General features: G+C 40.7%; 1 protein-coding gene across 1 annotated transcript in view; it reads right to left on the bottom strand.

Annotated features, from left to right (window-relative positions):
- Positions 1–1414: 1414 nt before the first annotated feature.
- The window catches only part of CHGB (chromogranin B), a 129927-nt gene continuing 108090 nt past the window's right edge, over positions 1415–23251 (bottom strand). The window contains exons 4-5 of the mRNA XM_082251242.1: positions 9762–11290; positions 1415–1840 (exon numbers count right to left, since the gene is read on the bottom strand). Of these exons, the coding sequence (XP_082107368.1) occupies positions 1757–1840; positions 9762–11290 (1613 nt within the window). The 3' untranslated portion in view covers positions 1415–1756. The remainder of the gene's footprint in view (positions 1841–9761; positions 11291–23251) is intronic.

Below are 23251 nucleotides of genomic sequence, written 5' to 3'. Positions count from 1 at the left end.
AAAAAAAAGAGCAACATTTTTGAAAAAAAATAACAATATTTTTCCCATTTTTTTTTATATGAAATTCTCAAAAAAAAAAGTAAAAATGAAAAATTTAACATTTTAGGCCAATTTGTTTTCTGCTACATATTTTTGTTAAAAAAAAAATTGCAATAAGCGTAGTTTGATTGGTTTGCACAAAAGTTATTGCGTTACTAACTACGGGAAAGATTTATGTAATTTTTATTGTTTTTTTTTTAACTAGTAATGGCAGCGATCTGCGATTTTTTTTTGTGGGACTGCGACATTGCGGCGGACAGATCGGACCCCTGACTGACATTTTTGACACTTTTGGGGGTACCAGTGACATTACTACAGTAATCAGTGCTATAAATATGCACTGGTTCTGTAACCCACACCCAAACACCTGCTAAAAACGCCCTAAAAAACCCCTCATAAAACGCCCTAAAAACGCTCATAAAACGCCCAAACGCCCAAAAAACGCTCAAAAAATGCTCAAAAAAAATGCCCAAAAAATGCCTGAAAAGGATATGCTCAGGTGTGAATGCATGGATTCTTTTTTTTTTTTTTATGGCTTCTTATTTGAATTTTTATTACATTATTTTATAAAAACAAATAGAAACATATTTTAAAATGTTTTTTTTTTTTTTTTTTTTTTTTTTAGCCCTGACCATAACAAATGAATAAATATGTACAAAACCATTTTATATTCCCTTTATTAACTTCTGACATAGTAATCCAAATTACTTTTATTTTTAAAGAATACACTTTTCAATGCTTTTATCCATGGGCCCCCAAATTTAGAGTTGCAAGTATTTAGTGACTATAGTTCACCAATTAAAAAATTATTTCAATAAATGTCCTGGGCTACAAATAAATATCTATTACCTAATACTCCAAATACAAGATTTTTTTAAATTTTTATTAATTTATGTAATAAAAACAATTAGAAACATATTTTAAAATGTTATTTGTTTGGCCCTGACGATATTAACCAAATAAAATATATACAAACCCACTTTGCATTTAGTACCTCCTGACAAATTACCCCAAATTACTTTTTTTTATTTTCAAATAATTTTTTTCTGCTCCTCTCTCTATAAACCCTCAAACCTAAAGCTGCAAGCATTTAGTGATTATATTTTACCGATGCAAATTCATTTCAATAAATGCCCCCTGCAACATGTCCCATGCTATTGCCTTATACTAATTTTAACATTTTTTTAAACATTTTTAACAACGATTTTAACATTTTAAAAAATGTTTTAATAATTTATTTTTAATTATTTTATGATATTAGATAAGTAGTTTGACGCACCCATTGAGATTACTTGAATTTTGCCCAAAAAATACTCTTAAAGGGCCAAACTACATAAACAACTAAGAAGTTACAAAACAACAAAAGTCTCCAATGCAAGATTAAGTTTACTTTTATTATTTCAAATCTCAGAACATAGATGTATTAAAGTACAATTACACATAAAACATATCCACAAGCATAATAAAATGTCTCTTCTAGGTGTATGAATATATGTCATTTGTATTTATTTTTTTCTATCAACAGCAAAAGTCATATTGTACATTTCTGACAGTGTAAAATGCTATTTGTGAACGATGAATCACATATTTATTTATTTTATTTCTTGGTTAAACAACATTTTTTATTTCTCTTTTGAAGAGGCAGTGGCAGGAAATGTAGGAATGTTTGAGCTAAATCTAGTATAGCTTTCAGCCCCAGGTATTGCAGTCTATTGTCTCAGCCTTGTCTGTTATTGCTTAGCTTTTCAGCAATCTTCTGCAACTCCAGGTCCATAATTGCCAGGTTCTCTAATTCTTTCTCCTGGAAGGTAAACAAAAACACCGTTATTATATCACATCCAAAAAGTTGAGTTTTCTGCTCTTTTATACCAAAAATAAAAGTTAAAATAAAATATCTTAAAGCGTTTTATTCCTGATATGTGCCTGCTGTACCATGTACTCGTATGAGAAAGTCTCCTGTTCTCTTTGTATTGCTTCCTTAGTGTGAAATCCCTGCCAGTCCCTCTGCTTTCCTATTAAAAACTGATCACACTAAGCAGGAGAGCTTTACCATGGTCAGTTCTCTAGCTATACTGGGAACTCAGTGTGCTCTCCTCCAATAATCAGATTTGTCCTGACACCCCCCCCCCCCCAGCCCCCTGCTCAGCCATTCACTGGGAAGATCAGTGTGCTATTGCTTCTCCTCCCCCCAGCTCTTATGTAGCTGAGAACAGAGGGAATGTGATCACTTATAAAAAGAAAAGTAAAAAGGTATTTATAATGTATTTTTATACCTATGCCTTTCATTTCTATTCTAAACAGAATGGGTTGTTTTACGATCACTTTAAGTTGGGGGCCATGGCTTGGGGTTTTTTGTTGTTATTTTTACCGTTTCCAGGTGCCCCCCCCCAATCCATCATTCTAGCCTAGGCATTAATGACATGTCATGCTTTAGCAGCCTCCTGGGATAATCTCCTCACATATCCCAGGAGGCTGCAGGAGGCCATTCACAGAGCAGCCAGGAAACACACATGTCATTGGGACCAGTGAAAGTAGCACACAGTTTACACAAAAACACTGGCTAGGCATAAAGTTAACCCTTTGATAGCTCTAGGTGTTTAACCCCTTACCAGCCAGTGTCAATAGTACAGTGACAGTGCATATTTTTAGCACTGATAACTGTATTAGTGTCACCTGTTCTAAAAAAGTGTAAATTAGTGTCTGATTGTCCGCAATATCACAGTCCTGCTATAAGTCGCTGATCGCCCCATTACTAGTATAAAAAAATAAAGAAAAATTCCATAAATATATCCCATATTTAGTAGATGCTATAATGTTCTCGTAAACCAATCAATATACTGTACGCTTATCGGGGTTTTTTTTTTTACTATAAAACATGTAGCAGAATATATATTGACCTAAATGTATGAAGAAATTTTATTTTTTTATTGGATATGTTTTATAGCAGAAAGTAAAAAATATTGTTTTTTTTTTTTAATTTTCAGTATATTTTCAGTTGTTTGTTTATAGTGCAAAAAATAGAAAACACGGTTGTAATCAAATAGTACCAAAAGAAAGCTCTATTTGTGAGAAAAAAAATGGCAAATATTTTATTTGGGTACAGTGTTGCATGACTGCGATATTGTCAGGTAAAGACACGCAGTGCCGTATTGCAAAAAATGGCCTGGTCATGAAGGGGGGGGGGGTAAATCTCCTGGAGGTCAAGTGGTTAAAAATACTTTTTTTTTTTTTTTGTAGGTTTTTGACCTACATTCTTTGAATCGAAGGGGAGCCCTGGCTGGAAAGTAGGTTTAGCGCACTTTGCTGCTATACCCATATGGGACAACACAGTGTGCTTTTTGATAAAAGTGAGATAAACCTTTAAATAAATGATACATGAAACAGCCTCAAAATTTGAGGAAATGTCAGGGGGCAAAAATCCCCTGGAACTTCAAGTTGGGAGAGTTGGAGTTCCATGGGATCTTTACCCTATTACATCATCTCCAAATGGGAGGCCCTTCCACCTGGGACATACTTCGAGCTTTGTCACCTTGACAATGAGGACCTTGCGGAGCCCCAAAATGTTCTAGGTGCTATGCTATACAAGTAAATGAAGGCTATTAAATCGTATCTGCTGATGTTCTGGCTTTATTTAGGGGTTGTCCTTCGCTACCATGCACCCACGCTTTCATCCTTTTTGTCCTGGGGTTAAACACACAAAAAATGAGAAGTACGAGGTGGTATCAAAAAGTTTTGAGACTAGTTTTGTAACACGAGGGAAAGACTGAAATTCAAGGCAGGTAAGCCACTCAGATGAAGGTGCTTATCGGGTGCACGTTGGATCCGTAATCCCAGGCAGCACTATATACACAAAAGCGGTGACCGCACTCCGATGTGAGAAGAAACATTGAATTTATTCACCACTTGTAGATCCATACACGACTTGAAACATCACGGACAAGGACCAAAGGTTAGAGCCTTTGGTCCTTGTCCGTGATGTTTCAAGTCGTGTATGGATCTACAAGTGGTGAATAAATTCAATGTTTCTTCTCACATCGGAGTGCGGTCATTGCTTTTGTGTATATAGATGGCAACACAAGGCTGCACGCATGGTCAGGGCCAGATTAACGTAGGGGCAATTGGAGCTGCAGCTCCAGGCCCCCACCTTAATATAGGCCCAGTAGAGGAAGACTGACTATTCGGCTCAGGGCCAGTAGGGGGCCACATGAGAGGCTCCTGGCACCTCTGGGGGTTTATTGGTGTAGTAGTGGGGGCAATTACAAGCACCATTCTCCCTCTTTGACTCTCCATGAAGCACCTAAAAGCTGCTTCTCCTTCTCTCCCTCCCGGGGCTTTCAGCTGCTTCCTTTGTGAGCCAGAGGGAGATCAGTGCTTATAATTGCCCCCCTCCCCCCCCCCCCGCACTGTTCACCCCAGACTGTCCATCAGATTCCCCCTACTCTCTGGGTACTGATCCTTTCCAATTACTGTCTGTGTTCATTCATACCTGAAGCCCTGAACAATCAAAATCCTCAGCACCAGGCCCATGATGTTCCTAATCCAGCCCTGCGCACGGTCACAGGGAGCACCGGCCTTCATAGGTCAGTGTGCCAAAAGACATTGTCCTGTGTCAAATTGTGAGCTGTGCAACTGGTGCTATTCTGACCACGTACGTTACCACATCTGCTATTTCATCATGGACAACAAGTTAGAACAAAGCGCAAACATGAAATTCTGCATGAAACTGGGCAAAGAGACGTTTGACATGACTCGCCAAGTTTACGGCGATTTGAGGTGTTTGTGGCACGGGCGCTTCAAGAGCAGAAGAACTTCACTGGAAGAGAACGAGAGATCAGAAAGACCTTCAACAAGCTCAACCCCCGTGAGTTTCTCGCCAGAAACAAATGATCTCACTTCCGCACCCACCCTACTCACCAGATTTGGCTGCTTCGGACTTCGCTCTCTTACCAAAGATGAAGATCCAGCTCAAAGGTTGCTGTTTTGACACCATTGCAGAGATCCAGCGCAAATTGTAGAGGATATTTGACACGCTTAGAAAAGAAGACTTCCAAGGCACATTCCAGAAGTGGCAAGAATGCTGGGTAGCGCTGTATTGCTGTGCAAGGGGACTATTTTGAAGGTGCTAGTGGGGTTGATTTACTAAAACTGGAGAGTGCAAAATGTGGTGCAGCTCTGCATGGTAGCCAATTAGCTTCTAACTTCAGCTTGCTCAGTTAAGCTTTGACAAAAAAAAAAAAAAACTGGAAGCTGATTGGTTTCTAGGCAGAGCTGCGCTGCACTCTCCAGCTGCACATCCCCAGTATGTAAACGTAGATTAAAAAAAAGTACTTTCTTGTAAACAGAGCTAGTCTTGAAACTATTTGATATCCCCTCGTGTGGATTCCATTTGCTGAAGGAAGTGAAGGAAAGCTCCCCAATAAGACAAAAAAACTGACTTTGGTTTTAAAGCGGAGTTCCACCCAAAAGTGGAACTTCTGCTCTTTTGTTTCCTACCCCCTTCGGTGCCACATTTGACACCTTTCAGGGGGGAGGGGGAAACGGGTACCTGTTTTTGTAGGTACCCTTCCCCACTTCCAGGATACGGCGCCGTGGTGCCGTCCCCCGGAAGCTCAGCCCCCTCCTCCGCTGCCGAGACAGTAGGAATGCGCAGCGTGCTTCACGCATGCGCAGTAGGGACCCGCCCGTGAAGCCGCAAGGCTTTACTGCCAGGTTCCCTTACCGGCAATGGCGGTGGCAGCATCAGAAAGACGACGGAAACATCGGCTGCGGTGCCGACATCGCTGGACTCCAGGACAGGTAAGTAGCCTAATATGAAAAGTCAGCAGCTACAGTAGGTGTAGCTGCTGACTTTTCATTTTTGGAAGGGGGGAGCGGAACTCCGCTTTAAACTTGTTCAGTTAAGCTTTGACAAAAAAACTGGAAGCTGATTGGTTTCTAGGCAGAGCTGCACCATATTTTGCACTCTCCAGCTTTAGTAAATCATCCCCAGCATGAAAAGGTAGATTCAAAAAAGTACTTTCTTGTAAACAGAGCTAGTCTTGAAACTATTTGATATCGCCTAGTATGGATTCCATTTGTTAAAGGAAGTGAAGGAAAGTTCCCCAATAAGACAAAAAAACTGACATTGGTTTTAACTAAATAAAATGATGGCTTTAAACTTACTTTGTAAGAGCAAATCATTGAACATTTGTTTTAATTTAGTTAAAAAATTGTGCAACTCAACCTTCTTTGGGAGCACAGTAGGAAAATGAATTAAACTGAAACAATTAATCAAATAATTTAAATGATTGCTGTGGGGGACAGCTCTAATTTTGATAAATCATTACTCGATCCTTATTTATCAACATGTGTCAAGTGAAAATGTCTTAATTATTCTACATCAGTAATGATTTATAATATTGCACACTTACAGTACATAATTTACTGGTAGAAATAAGGACATTAGATTGTATCTTTTATCTCTCCATTTCATAGCGAAAAGAGAAGTAATTCACCGAACACAAGTGGTTAGAAAGCAGGCTAATGTGTAAGAACTGGATCAAATAAACCTGAAGCCAAATAGAGCTGCTGCACATCAAACAGATTATTTGTTTCATTGGAAAAGATGAAAATGATTGCTAGCCTTAAGCAATAGCTTTTGTTCCGGTGCTTTGCTTAGAATTTCTTGAATTGGCCCCACATAATTTTAATTTTGCTTTATTTTCTAGCAAGAAAACAGATCTGCAAAGTCAAAAATGAGACGTACTCAACGTTTTTAAGGTCCAACATATTTTTGGGAATTGCTTTTCCCTTGGGCTCATACCTATACGAATATTCACAGCTCACCCCTAGTTAATGCCTACCATCCTATGTGCATTGCATGGTAACAATCTCTTCTGGGTTTGAAATCATGTAGAAAAAGTAGATTCCCAGCACTTCAGCCTAACATCCAATAATTCTTTTATTGAAAATGCATTCGTACACATAGAGCAACTATTGATGCGTTTCTGCCTTAGTTCGCCTTAGTCATAGCGTATGCCTATTTCCGCCATTTTCCCTTTTATTGGATAACTAGATGGACCTTTTTTCGACCAGACTATGTAACTATATGGCCAAGGTCAAGTAAGGCAGAAACACTCCCACACAAACTCTCAAAGAAGAAGGGAAGCTGATCACCATTTTAAAGTCTTTGTCCCAGTTTATTAAATCCCGGTTCACACTACCGCGACTTGTCAGGCGACTTGGCCGCCTGACAAGTCGCGGTCCATTCAATGCTATGGGAACCGTTCTAATAGGAGCGACTCAAGTCGCTCCGACTTAGAAAATAGTGCCTGCACTACTTTTGACCGAAGTCGGAGCGACTTGCATTGACTTCCATTATGTGAAGTCCGTGCAAGTCCCGCCGAAGTCGCGGTGCACGGCGACTTCACTAGTCGCCCCCGAAGTCGGATCGCGATAGTGTGAACCGACACTTAAAGTGATTGTAAAGTCTAGTTTTTTGTTTTTTTTTAATAACAAACATGTTATACTTAGCTCCTCTGTGCAGTTGGTTTTGCACAGAGCAGCCCGGATCTTCCTTTTCTTGGGTCCCTCTTTGGTTTTCCAGGCCCTTCCCTCCTGACGCCCCCACAGAAAGCAGCTTGCTGTCGGGGCACCCTAGCCGAGCTGTAGCTCCGTGTGTCCATTCAGACACAAAGCTGAGATTCGGCCCCGCCCCCTTTCTCTCCTGATTAGCTAACGGACTTTAACAGCCGTGGGAGCCAATGGCGCCAAGGCTGAGTTTGAGTCAATCAGGAGGGAGAGTCCCAGACGGCTGAGGGACTTGTGGACATTGCTGGATAGAGATGGGTCTCAGGTAAGTATTAGGGGGGGTTGGGGAGGCTGCTACACATAGAAGGCTTGTTATCTTAAAGGAGATGTTAGGGGGAAAGCTTGTTTGGCTGTACATCTCCTATGGATCATAGAAGTGCAATTCGTTTTGCATTCCTGTGACCTGTTTTCAGCAGAGAGTACGGCGCCATCATAACAATGGAAGTCGGGATCTGCCAGGTGCCTGGACTGACACCTGGCTCAGCCTCTCAGTGAGCCGCTGAGAGTCTGAGCCGGCCGCTCCCGCCCCTGAACAGCCCAGTGAGCACTCCAATGACTAACAGTCAGCAGCTTTCTGCTTGGGGAGCTGTGAGAACTGAGTGATCGGTGATGAGGTGCCAGGGGGGACAGATGCAGCATCAGACAGATGCTGCATCCACCTAGGTAAGTATAATAATGGAATAAAAAACATTCCCATACAACTCCTTGAATGTAAAGAATGCATTAAGATAGAAAAAAAAAAAAAACCTTCTGCCTTTAAAACTCCTTTAAGGAGAAGTACAGCCAAAGCTCCTTTGGCGGTACTTCTCCTGTGGATCACAGGAGTGCAGTTTGTTCTGCACTCCTGTGACCTGTTTTCAGCAGACAGCCAGTTGAAGCCTGCTGTCTGCTGACATCACAGAGCCGGTCCAGGCTCGGGAAAGATCACAACCACATGCCTGGACCAGCACCCGGCTCAGCCTCTCAGCGAGCTGCTGAGAGCCTAAGCTGGCCGCTCCACCCCTCCACAACCCAGTGAGCACTCCAGTGAGCGCAGGGGGGGGGCAGAGCAGAGAGCCGGTGACTGACAGTCACCAGCTCTTTCCTCATGGAGCCATCGCAGGTGTTTGATCTGAGCCGGCGGAGGACAGATGCTACATCCGCCTAGGTGAGTATGATTCCCAAAAATAAAACATTCCCATACTTCTCTTTTAAGCTCTCCAGCGTACAGACTGCACCACCTGGTATGGACAAGCTCTAAAGCATTACACTCTGTTTAGAGCTTACTCATAAGGCAAAAGTGGTCGCTGTGTGCATACAGATGCTCTTTTCCATAAAGGAATGAATGTTATGTTGAAGTGCCTGGAATCCTTTGTCTATACATTACTTATAAACTGGTTGAGCATGTTTATAGTTGCAGGTTTTTCTATTCTACCAACTAGTTACTGGTCTGTAAAATCAAATGTCCTAAAAATGTATGTGACAGTTTACCTAATTGCATGAGGCCGGACAAAATTGGTGATGAAGGGTAGACCTGTGCAGCAGGGGAGGACTGGGCTAGGGGACAGGGGGGCAATTGCCCCCTGAGCCACTCTGATGCCCCATAACAAGGCTGCACCCCTTCTGCCACAGACATGCCTAAAGGATTCTTGGGGAAGAGAAGTAAAAAGTCCCCACTGCTGACTTACTGAGTGCGAGATGAAGACAAGGACAAAGCGCAGGCCTCCCCCTCAGCATGGATGGTGTAAACTGTCTCTGACCAGAGGCCGGTTCCATGCCCCACTGGAGACTCTCCCTCACCAGGCAGCTCCGACCGAACTGTCCCAGCTCCCCCCAATTGCCCCTGCTGGCCAGGTCAGGAACCGGATTCAGCTAGTAAGTAGAGAGTACCTGGAGTGGAGCTTCAGCCTGGAAAGGGGTCGGGAAGAGGGAGAGTGGGAGGGGGGCCGTGTCGCTGCACCATGGGCTTCTGGTTTGCCAGTCAGCCTCTGCTGTGCAGTGCTGCTAGGGATTACTCAGAGACATTAAATAGCAATAAAAAAATGGCCTCTAGTGCGTAAATAATTTGATGAATGTATATATGTATTACGCATGCATGTATAGCCTGTTGTGTTTAATTCACAGGCTGATAATTTAATGATTGTTAGTATTGCAGTTCATAATAAAAAGTTTACCTCTTCTTCAGTTAAAGGCGTCTCTCTGAATCTTTCTCTCTCATCGTAGTGACGCTTTTTTATCTCTTCTGAGTCATAGAAATCTGGAAACTCTACAGACTTTTTCTTGTAATTTAGAAGCTGAGCCAGTTCATCCATCCTGTCGTACTCTCTTTTTTCTTCCAATTTGGGCATTTTAGCGGAGCTTCTGTTCAAATTATACCGACGTCTCAAATCTTCAAGAAATTTCTTTTTACCCCATAAACATGTATACGTGTCAATGTCTGGGAAATTTGATTCCTCTCTGTCTTCTCTAATATGCCGATTTTTACTTTCCTCATATTGTCTCAAGTTTTTTTCTTGAGCCAGCTTTGGGTAGTATCTTTTCATCCCATCCATCATTTCTTCACCAATGTAGTACCTCTTTTCATCTTGTTTCTTTTCTTGTCTAAATGGCTCAGCCTCTTCACTCTCTTGGAGATGATTTTTTAGCTTTTTGTAGAAATTTTCTCTCTCTTGTTCATGCTCATGACGCTTATCAATACCTTCCTCGCTCTCTTCGCTATCTTCATTGCTTTCTTCGTAGTTTAGCCTGGAATTTTGTTGACTTGGCCACCTCTTTCTTTCTTCATGTTTTCTTTTCTCTTCATAGTGGTGACCAGTCAGTTCTTTCTCATTGCTTTCTTCACTGCTAATATGGTGTTCTGCTTCTTCCTCACTGTCTCGATGGTGGTGTTTCTTCTCTCTTACTTCTTCTGAACTTTCTTTGTCATAATGGGACCTCTTGTCAAAGTAATTTTCAATCAAATGGTTTTCCAAGGAGGTTTCTCCAAAGTGTGGCTTTTGTCCCCTTGGGTCTGCGAGATTGTTTCTTGGTTCTTCGTGATGACCTTGCCTTTCCTCATAACCAAGGAGCCTCTTTATAAGTTCTTCATGATTTGGTTTATAGCTTATTTTTTCTTTTTCTTCTTCCCATTCATCATTTTCTTCTGGCACTTTACTGGAGTGAATGGAATGGAATTTCTCTGGCTGTAAAAGTGGTTCCTTCCAGGTTTTGCCTAAAGCGTGTCTCTTTAGAATTTCTTCTAAGTTCTTGGCGTCATCCTCATTTTCTTCTTCATGTAATTCTTCTGTTTGTTTAGCTGTGTGATGGGCTCTTTTGTCTATCATGTCATGTGTAGACTCTTGAGAGTCCTCATGGTATTTATTTCTTTTTTCTATGTCTTCTTTCTCAAAATGTTCTTTGTGGTCTCTTTCTTCATCATCACCCTCACCTTCAACGAAGGCTCTTTCTTTAGAATGCCCTGTGCTTTCCTCTTTTTCATCAAATTGTTCTGTTTCTTTTACTTTTTCCTCCTCCTTTTCCTCCCTGCTTTCAGTTTCTGCATGATGCCGCTTCTCTTCGTATTCTTCTTTTGGTAAATCTGGACTCTGTTTGGCTTCTTCCTTACTGTCGTGTTGGTGATTATCTAGGCCTACAGGGTCCTTTATAGTTCTTGTTTCATACTGTTTTAGTTCACCCTCTTCTTCATCCTGGGTACGTCTGTTGCCTAAAAGACATTATTAAAGATCAAGAGATGAGTAAGGATTCTATTCCTCCAGGAAATGAAGTCAAACATAACAAAGCCCACTATAGATAAGGCAAAACAACATACACAATAAATGATGGTACAAAATAAAGAAGTACAGGCGGTCCCCAGGTTACAAACAAGATAGGAACTGTAGGTTTGTTCTTAAGTCGAATTTGTTTGTAAGTCGGAACAGGTACATTTTTTAAGTGTAGCTCCAGCCAAAATAATAATTTTTACATTTTTTGGATAGCATAGGGAAGGGTTAACACCCCTGTACCATTTATTTTCCTGTCTGTTCCCCTGTTCAGAAGATTTCACCGCACTTTCTGTCCCTATGACAATTGGATTTTGAGAATTTTGGGTTGTTGTGGAAACAAGGATTAGTGATAAAGCTTCAGTGGAGACACCTTTTTCCCACGAGAACTCTGACAGGAGTGAATTTCCCGTCCTAGAGGGAGATTTCTCCTCCTTCCATTTGTAAGTAGGAGTCGTTTGTAAGTCGGATGTTTGTAACCTGGGGACCGCCTACCCAAAATAGCTGTATATACTCCAGAAAACAAGAAAAAAAACATTATTTTTCTACCACCTTACAAAACTAGTTCAGCCATAAGAGAAAAGTTTTTTCCTCACGCTGTCATATACAATAGATGTACTTTATCTTGTACCTAGATTAATTGATACATACTTTGTGTGTGTATATATATATATATATATATATATATATATATATATATATATATATATATACATACATACATACACACACACATTACATCCTGGTCTGTCCCAAGCTCGGTCTCTTTTGGGTATTTCGAGGAAGCCTGTTCACTAGTAAGCCATGTTTGATGTTTTGCAATATTTAGAAGTATAACCTATGCTGTACATTTATGAATTACTAATATTGTTTGTTTATTTTAGGAACATAATTGTCTGTACGTCTCTATGGTCCTGAGGAAGCCCTGTGCGAAACACGTTGATCAATGAACAGACGAACATTTACATCTGCACAATTTCTATGATACATAACTACCCCTATAGATGTACAATGTACATGATTTGTAATAGTAGGAGACATTGATCTCCGGAGAATTAGCTGAGCCCAATTTTGGGCCAGTTTCTTCATTTTTTTGGTACATGATTTTTAATTGAAACAATAAATGTTTTTTTTTAAAGATATTATGTAGTTTATATCTGTCTCATGGTGTGCCCTAAAAGTCCACATAGTTGACAGTTGGTTCTATATGAACATCTGTTGATTCTTCAATTTTCTGCTTCAGCCATATCTTGAGTATGCCGTCCAATTCTGGTTACCATTCCTCAGGAAGGATGTGCTTCAACTAGAGAGTCCAGAGAAGGACAACAACGCTAAAAATAGGCTGGAGGAACGACTAAAAACATTTAAATGATTCTCCCTGGAGAAGGCAACTAATAGGGGATATGATCGCAATATACAAATGTTTAACCACCTGTTGACTGCCCACAGTACTTTTACTGTGGTCGGCACAGGCAGGTTGGATCATGTACATGTACGTCATCCAGCCTGTTCTGGGTTAGAGGCGCTCGGTGACACAGCAGATTGCGGATCCCAGTACCTGCGGCCCTGTGACCATGTGATCGCTATGTGATCGCATGAGCACAATGTCAATAAAGCTGTTATGAATGAATGGATTCATAACAGCTGTGTTTCCTATGTTGCGATTGGCCCACAGCTATCGCATGGTACTTGTGCCAATCACAGCATCCTGTACCATAGCTGTAGCCAATCACAGGTCACTGGTAATAAGAGTATTGCAGTATTCATATGGTGATACTGGACTACTCTGATAAAATAATTAAAAAAAAATAGTAAACAATGTAAAAAAATGTTAAAAAAGAGAACAAAATATGTTTAAAAAATTTGAAATAAAAAAATGTATTTATTTTTTTAACATACTGTCACCAGTCAGTGTCTCTGATCACTACCACACCAGTTATTTGATGATGCTATACTGCGCTGGGGATAATATGTAAAAATATATATTTTTTTTTAAATCAACACATTTTTATTCAATGTCATAATTAAAAAAAAAGTGACAAAAATGTACAACTTCAAAAAACCTACCGTGCCTCTTACTAAATTCCCCAGACAATCTACTTTCCAAAAAGGGGTCATTTGAGGGGTATTTGTACTGTCCTGGCATTTTAAGGGCCTCAAGAAATGAGATGAGGCTGTCAGTACATCAGAATTGATCAATTTTCAAATATATATATATGTATATATATATATATATATATATATATATATATATACAGTACAGAAAAAAAGTTTGGACACACCTTCTCATTCAAAGAGTTTTCTTTATTTTCATGACTATGAAAATTGTAGAGTCACACATCAAGAGGAGTCACCTGAAATGGTTTTCACTTCACAGGTGTGCCCTGTCAGGTTTAATAAGTATGATTTCTTGCCTTATAAATGGGGTTGGGACCATCAGTTGTGTTGTGCAGAAGTCAGGTGGATACACAGCTGATAGTCCTACTGAATAGACTGTTAGAATTTGTATTATGGCAAGAAAAAAGCAGCTAAGTACAGGAAAATGAGTGGCCAACATTACTTTAGGAAATGAAGGTCAGTCAGTCCGAAAAATTGACAAGCAAAAAATTGGGGGAGCAGACCCTGAACATGTATATCTAAAGCCGGTGCAGCTATGGACCAAGCAACATGTATATTAAAAAAGAATAGCGCAACCATGCAAAAGAAATGACTATCAAATATGGAGACCATCCATAAATAAAAATGGGGATTTAGTTCCACCATATGGCCATATCGTGCTCAAGCCCACCACTGCAGTGCATTAGCACACCTTCCCAGCAAGGAGCGTTGTCTCCAAGGGTAAGAGAGGCTGGATTCACCCCTTTTTTATGGATAGTGTAGGACCCACCGATAATGGGGTACTTTGACGCATTGGTGGGCTTGAGCACGATATGGCCATATGGTGGAACTAAATCCCCATTTTTATTTATGGATGGTCTCCATATTTGATAGTCATTTCTTTTGCATGGTTGCGCTATTCTTTTTTAATATAGTCCGAAAAATTGGGAAAACTTTGAAAGTGTCCCCAAGTGCAGTGACAAAAACCATCAAGCGCTACAAAGAAACTGGCTCACATGCGGACTGCCCCAGGAAAGGAAGACCAAGAGTCACCTCTGCTGCGGAGGATAAGTTCATCCGAGTCACCAGCCTCAGAGATCGCAGGTTAACAGCAGCTCAGATTAGAGACCAGGTCAATGGCACACGGAGTTCTAGCAGCAGACGCATCTCTAGAACAACTGTTAAGAGGAGACTGTGTGAATCAGCCCTTCATGGAAGAATATCTGCTAGGAAACCACTGCTAAAGAAAGGCAACAAGCAGAAGAGACTTGTTTGGGCTAAAGAACACAAGGAATGGACATCAGACCAGTGGAAATCTGTGCTTTGGAGTCCAAATTTGAGATCTTTGGTTCCAACCACCGTGTCTTTGTGCGACACAGAAAAGGTGAACGGATGGACTCTACATGCCTGGTTCCCACCGTGAAGCATGGAGGAGGAGGTGTGATGGAGTGGGGGTGCTTTGCTGGTGACACTGTTGGGGATTTATTCAAAATTGAAGGCATACTGAACCAGCATGGCTACCACAGCATCTTGCAGCGGCATGCTATTCCATCCGGTTTGCGTTTAGTTGGACCATCATTTATTTTTCAACAGGACAATGACCCCAAACACACCTCCAGGCTATGTAAGGGCTATTTGACCAAGATGGGGTGCTGCGCAAGATGACCTGGCCTCCACAGTCACCGGACCTGAACCCAATCGAGATGGTTTGGGGTGAGCTGGACCACAGAGTGAAGGCAAAAGGGCCAACAAGTGCTAAGCATCTCTGGAAACTCCTTCAAGACTGTTGGAAGACCATTTTAGGTGACTACCTCTTGAAGTGTGACTCTACAATTTTCATAGTCATGAAAATAAAGAAAACTCTTTGAATGAGAAGGTGTGTCCAAACTTTTGGTCTGTACTGTATATATATATATATATATCATAGTTTGTAGGTGCCATAACTTATAGGCAAACCAATTAATATACATGTATTGGTATTGGTATTGGTATTTTTTTTTTTTTACCAAAGACATGTAGCAGAATACATCTTGGCCAAAATTTATGAAGAAATTGGATTTTATTAGATATGTTTTATAAAAGAAAGTAGTTTTTTTTTCCAAAATTTTCGGTCTTTTTTAGTTTATATGACAAAAAGTAAAAAAATATAGTGGTGATCAAAAACTACCAAAAGAAGGCTCTATTTTGTAAAAAAAAAAAGGCAAATTTAATTTGGGTACAGCGTTGCATGACTGTGCAATTGCCAGTTAGAGAAACACAGTGCTGAATAGCAAAAAAAGAAATGCTCTGGTCATGAAGGGGGAAAAAATCTTTAACCTAAGGCAGGGTTTCTCAACCAGGGTTTAGTGGAACTCTAGGGTTCCTCCTGAGGTTTCTAGGGGTCCCTTGAGCAATGGGCAATTTCTGCCTCTCAGATAGGTTTCCAAGGACACCATTGTTCCTTTTAGCTATCTGTAAGGGGCTAATTCTTCCCAATGATGACAAGAGTAAGGAGCATTCTTCCCACTGACTGTCACACTAATGTGTCCTGAGTTGTAGATTTTTAACTTTTAGCAGGGGTTCCCGGAGACCAGAAATTTATTTCAAGGGTTCCTCTGCATTGAAAATGTTGAGAAAGGCTGACCTAAGGTCTCCAAAGCAGACACGCGGCCACACAAAGTTGGATGAGAGGCGGTTCTATCTTAAGCTGCATAGGGGTTTCTTTACTGTTAGAGCAGTAAGGATGTGTAACTCCCTTCCACATTAAGTGGTGTCAGTGGGGAGTGTAGATAAATTAAAAAACTTTTAGCTGTGTTGTTTAGCGAACGCAATATACAGGAAAAATTGTAGTGAGAATAAACACACATACATACATATACATGTTGAACTGGTGTATTTTCTCAACCTTACCAACTATGGGGTCAGTTCAGATACTGTAAATACTGCATGAATTTTTAGAATTAAAATAACTCGTGGTATTTATCTCAAAAGTATTAAATTCACTAAAAAAGCATGCATTATTTACCAAATGTATTAAATATGTATGTTTTGCAACATTTAGAGCTTAAATTTTGCATTATTTTTGGTGTTATTTTTTTCTCAATTTTCTTTTGCAGCCTAACGGAAGACACAGCATTATTGTAAAACAATGAAAACATTCGGTGTGCTTTTCTTTCACAAAACGATTGCCCTCTGATGAAATGTTACAATTTATTTACATTCCTGAGCTCAGAGGAGAACATTTTCACACTGATATGATACATTGTATACTTTTCCCTTCCTGGCCAGTGCAGAGTTCCTCTAATTCAGGGTTTTTCAGCCAGGGTTCCTCCTGAGGTTTCTAGGGGTTCCTTGAGCAATGGGCAATTTCTGCCTCTCAGATAAGTTTCCAATGACACCATTGTTCCTTTTAGCTATCTGTAAGCAGTGCCATCTTAAGGGCATTAAAGCCCCCCCGGGCAATGCAGTGCACTGGGGCCCCGCCTACACAATCACTCACAAGAATAAAAATGCAAATTATCGATAAGGCGATATTTATTGGTACAGCAGTGCCATGCTAATGACAGCTTCCAAGTTGGGTGGCTGGGTCTGGGGAACACACGGATGGGAGTCATACTGGACTGTCCTGTGTGTGCCTGTTCCTGTGGAGGCGGACAGGCATTCCTGCAGTTGAGGGCTCCATCTCCACGGCCCAAGTGGCCTGACAGCAGCGCAGGGCCGACAGGCGCTTGCCACCTGCTAAGTTCGGTGGCGGAATGTACACGGGAATCTGGACTAATGCTTGGCTGGGGCAGGGTTGCTGGGCAGGTGGGGCCCCCCGGGCAAGTGGGGCCCCCCGGGAAACTGCCCAGCGTGCCCATTCGATAAGATGGCCCTGTCTGTAAGGTGCTAATTCTTCCCAATGATAACAAGAGTAAGGAGCATCCCTTCCCTAAGTCACACTAATGTGTCATGAGCTGTAGATTTTACAATTTTAGCAGAATTTCCCTGAAACTGGAATTTTTTTTTCAAGGGTTCCTCTGTCTTGAAAAAATTGAGAAAGGTTGTTCTAATTATTCCTCTAATTATTATTTTGTACATTGCTGAAATGCCGCCAGCAAAGACCAGGTGATAAATAATGAAAGTGTGTATTTTTTAGTGAATTGACCCTAACCACTTCTTGAAGGCCCTATAGCAGTTTCACTGCTACAGGGTGACCATTGTGCGCAGGATCACGTATATAAACACAATCCTGCACTTCCGGGTAGGGGAACACTAACGATCGGTGGGTAGCAGGGATTTGATGTCCACTGGCACCCGCCGATTGTTCAGTACAGAGTCAGCGCGGCAGTCAGCCTATGTAAACAAGGCAGATTACCGTTCCAATAGGAGGGAAGGCATGGATCCTGTCACCTCACACACTGTAATAAAACACTGGCTAGTCACATATTTAATTATGATAAAGGCCTGATGGGGGAAACGCGTTGGCTTTTTATTGGACTGTTGTTCATATGCTACAATAAACAGTGTTTTAGCCAACGTCCATAACACCAGCCTTTCTCCTTTTTTATATGGATTACATGGAGGTTTACAGAGACCTCACAGGCTGGGTGCTGTGTGTTTGAGGCTCACCAGACATTGCATAGGAGGTAGTAGCTCGGGTGCACCTGTTTTAGGCACACATTTAACCCTTTGATCGCCCCTGATGTTAATCCTATCCCAGACAGTGTCATCAGTGCAGTGACAGTGCAAATTTTTAGCACTGATCACTGCATAAGTGTCACTGGTCCCCCAAAAAAGTGTCAAAAGTGTTAGTTAGTGTCCGACTGTCCGCCGCAATATCGCAGTCCTGCTATAAGTTGCTGATCGTCGTCATTACTAGTAAAAAAAAATTCATAAATATATCCCCTAGTTTGTAGAGACCTTTTGGGCAAACCAATCAATATACGCCTACTGGGATTTTTTTTTTTTTTTTTACTTTTTACCAAATACATATTGGCTTAAATTGATGAAAACATTATATTTTTTTACATTTGTTGGATATGTTTTATAGCAGAAACTAAAAAATGTTTTTTGTTTTTTTTTTCTAAAATGTTGGTCTTTTTTTGTTTATAGCGCAAAAAAAATGATCAAATATCACCAAGTGAAAGCTCTATTTGTGGAAAAAAAAGGTCATACATAACGCACTGTCGCAAAAGTCAGGAACGGGGGCAAATCATCAGGAGCCGAAGTGGATAACTGATTGAATATAAAAAATGTTTGCGGTATTTTGCTCACTATTTTACCAAATGTGCGGTATTTACCTCACATTCAATATTTTACTTTGATGAATTGAGGCTTTTATTATCTCATGCTATATTTCTGAAAAATGAGTCACGTGACCTCTATATCGCATGTGATAACCTATAGTAAATTGACTCCTATGTAACTAACTGAACTGCTGTTGCTATGCAGGAAACACTGTAACTGTGTTTGGTCAGAGTGTGTACCAATTAGAGCTGCACGATTCTGGATAAAATGAGAATCACAATTTTTTTGCTTAGAATAAAGATCACGATTCTCGGCGTAACATCATCTTTTACAATATACAAAAAAATTGGGCTAACTTTACTGTTTAGTTTTTTTTTTTTAATTCAATAAAGTGTATTTTTTCCCAAAAAACTGCATTTAAACGACTTCTGCGCAAATACAGTGTGACATAAAAGATTGCAACGATTGCCATTTTATTCTCTAGGGTCTTTGCTAAAAAAAATATATAAATATATATATATATATATGTTTGGGGGTTCTAAGTATTTTTTTTAGCAAAAAATAATGATTTTAACTTGTAAGCAACAAGTGTCAGAAAAAGGCTTAGGCTCCAGTCACATATAGGCGTCTCAGATGCCGCGATTCTGCCCACGATTCCGAACCATTGCAAGTTGCGGGACGTCCGAGCAATTCCCGTGACTTGCAATGGCACCCCAAACGCAGCGCAATTTTGCCGCGATTCGTCGGGCGTAAAATCGCACAAACAGAATTGAGGTACAAGAACTTATTTTGGGCGTCAGGCGTCCCGTGATTCTGTTTGCGTGATTTTACCGTGATTAGTCAGGCAACAAATCGCAAAATCGCGCCACATTTGGGGTGCAATCACAAGTCACGGGAATCGTTCGGGCGTTCCACGACTTGCAATGGTTCGCAATTGCAGGCAGAATCGCGGCAGATCCGAAACGCCTATATGTGAACAGAGCCTAAGAGGTTAAACTGCCCTTACTTAGTGCCGGTTCACATTTGTGCGATGCGGGAATGCTGCGAATATACAGCGTGTTCCCGCATTGCATCCGCACCCCTGGCAGTTCACACTGCCATATGCGATACGCTGGGGGTGTCAATTAAACGTTAACGACACCCCCAGATCAGTTTGCATATTGCAGTGTGATCTGTAAGTTCGCACAGAATCGGATCGCACTAGTGTGAACCACCATGCGGTCCAATTCTGCTGCGGACCAAAAAAAGGGTCCTGTGTGTGTTTTAGTGCGATTGCGGTGCGAATTCAGCCATACAAACTGTATAGCTGAAATTACACCGCACAGAGATCGCATGAAATTTTAGGAGCAGTGTGGTCCGAATTACATGCGATCTCTGTGATCGCACAAATGTGAACTGGCACTTACAGACGGAAGTTCATTCCTTTGATCTAAAAGAAGGAAATGATACATTGTAAAGTATTGTGTTTATAGTTATCTAGCAGCCTTAACAATGTTGATAAACATTTGCTGGAGGCCTTTTTCTTTTTTTCTTTTGACAGCTGTGAGTGAGCAGAGAACAGCTTTGAAAGAATCGAGAACAATCCGTTTTAAGATCGCGATTTTTTAACGATTCATTGTGCAGCTCCAGTACCAATGTGTGTAACCAACAGCATTTTATATAACTTCTTATGAGCCTTTGAAGCCAAATTAAATCAAGGGCCTTGGCAAATTTTCTTGGCAGCTATATTCGGCTTTTTTTTTTACTGCACTGTTAGGGCCATGTGTAATTAAAATTTAATTATTTCATTAAGTAATAAATTGCCACACAAATGTGGGCTGAGGAGCAAGAATTTTTTAGGAAATCGATACATTCATTTTAAATTGGTACTGGAAACTTTTTGCAGAGAACTTCCAAATCAAAGATTTATACCCTATGCTAAGGATCCCTGAAACTTACAATCTTGGTAACACTAACCATTACACTAACCTTCCCTCTAATGCTGGCCATACAGGTATAGATTTTTGGATGAGAATATTTGTATGAACATTCGTACGAAAATTCTTTGAACATTCGATGAATGGGCAAATGTCATTCGAAAATTGTCTTTTGCTTTTAACATTCAATTTTAAAATGAATGTAATTTCTGAGCGATAACCACATACAAAGTTTTCCTTCTTGCCCCTTCCAATTTTCCCGTCTCTGCAGTCGAAAAACTGACATCAATTTGACCCCACTAACGGTTAGAAAATCAAACAATTTTCTTAAAACTAAAATTTTCAAGTGCAAATGTTTACGTGTATGGCCAGTATGTCTACACACATATCCTATCTGTAACTCTAAAATGTATAATACAATAACCTTGCAGGTCTGCGGCTACATTTCTGCATGCAGAGTTGGGGATTTGGTCAGAATTAATGTTCTCCTTAATATTGAAAAGTACAGGCGGATACTTATCCATCATAGTCCTAAAGTCATTCTGCAGCAGGGCAAAGGCCCCAAGAATACAGCCAAACTCATAAAGAACTATCTTCAGCAACAAGAAGAACAAGGAGTCCTTGAAAGAATGTTATGGTTCCCCCGTGAGCCTCATCTCAACAGACAGATACTTATCCTTCAGGCAGTACCAGCAGGGAGGCATTCAATTGTAGACAGGTGCTTGGCCACACACAGAAAACAATGTGCTGCAGTGCTTTCTGTGTCTCCCAATGACCATCAGCCTTGAAGATTGGCAGGATTGAATCATGGGAGGTAAAGTTTGATAAATAAACTATACTATGGCAGCTAATGGACTATTGGACTACAATTCCCAATGTAAGCCCGGTATAAAAAAAGAGAGAGCTGTATTTTCACAAGCTGAATACCGAGGGATTTTCTCTTTGCTGCAAGGAGACCGAGGCGTGCACATCACTGCTCCTCTGTTGCTGTATCACTGGGACTAGTGAAAGGACACTGATGCTTTTAACCTGTTTCTGCTAGCAGAGATCAAGCACACAGGGACTGTCCATCTAACTAGCAGCATGCAGACTTTACTTGGAGTGAACTCATGTGCGCCACAGTAAAGACTGGGCCCCAACGCTAGCCGGCTGAAGAGCTAGGGCTAAAAACTGCTCATTCAGATAGTTACATCCCATGAACTTTGCCTATTGTCCATAGTATGAGGTACCTCTTTAGAAAGTCTTAAATTTATTCACATCCATTCATAGGGTAAACTGGATGTAGCCTACTGTTTACAGCTGGCATGTCCAACCTGTGGCCCGGGGGCTGCATGCGGCCCAGAGCCCCAGGCAATGCGGCCCACTGACCCCTGACATTTTTTTTTATGGGGAAGAAGGAAGTCAGGTCGGGGGCACGGCCACAGCGGCTTCCAACTAACTGTAGGCAGAGGCTGCCTCAGAAGGGATCATCCTCTAGTTGTGTTAAATTAGTGCTGGGGGGGGGGGGCAGCAGCGCGGGAAGGGCGCGGCAGCATTTTATTACTTATATACCTTAACTATATTTTATATGCGGCCCGAGAAAATTTCTCTACACTCAATGTGGCCCAGAGAAGCCAAAAGGTTGGACACCCATGGTTTACAGAGAAGTTATTGCAGTATTGATTATCATTGCTGTTACTGTTTTCTAATGCCATTACTTATTGCTGATTTTGTGGATTAACAGGTTTACTCTAATTTAGCTGCAAAGAGCCCCATTCTATGCTGCTATAGTCTAGTGAACATATTGTCTAGTGAACTGTGATTGATATAATCCTTGACTTATTCATTTATGTGAATACTGCTATTTACTGCAACCCATGAAAATATATTGGGTTTATTTACCACTAACCAGTCTGGTGTTTGCTTTTTGATACTGAACCTTAGTTGTGTGCAGGTTATCTATACCTGTGCTCCCAGTAGCAGTGCAGTAACAATTTGCTTAGCCTGGTGTGTCAATGGGGCTGAGGCTGTTCTCAGTCGAGGTTGAAGTACAGAGAATCCTATCTACCAAGCAACTCCTGCTCCTTCTTTATAACATCTCGGGTATGACAAAGTTTGAAACAAAAAATCATAAATTATAATATAATAAAAAACTATAAATAAGTCAAAGTATGTATGAATGTATGTATGCATATACATATATATATACTGTATATATATATATATATATATATATATATATATATATATATATATATATACATATATATATATATATATATATATACACACGTATATATATATATATATATATATATATATATATATATATACATAAAAAGTACAGTAAAACTGCAGGAAAGGGCACTGGGGGGAAAACTAATGTGATTCTGCATTGTATCAGTGTGTTTGGTGTGTTTACATTTGAATTTGCCGCCGGTTCCACCCCCCTGCGAACGTCACGTCGCAGGAGACAGAAGGCGGGGCACGGAGAGGATCGGGAGGAAGATCCGCCCCCAGACACCGCCGAGATACATCGCTGGATCCCGGTGACAAACTCATAGGGGCTTAATGTGCTTAACCACGTTTTTTTTTTTTTTGACACTTCCCCCATTCCCCCCTACGGCAAATCCAAAAAAGGGAATAATTTGTGCCATAGCTGTGAAGCAAAGCATTGCGACCGCAGTATGTGAACACCCCTGCCGG

This window comes from Pelophylax lessonae, assembly GCF_965119305.1.
Source record: "Pelophylax lessonae genome assembly, chromosome: 3".
Lineage (NCBI taxonomy): Eukaryota > Metazoa > Chordata > Amphibia > Anura > Ranidae > Pelophylax > Pelophylax lessonae.
This window is presented reverse-complemented; position numbering and strand designations above follow the sequence as displayed.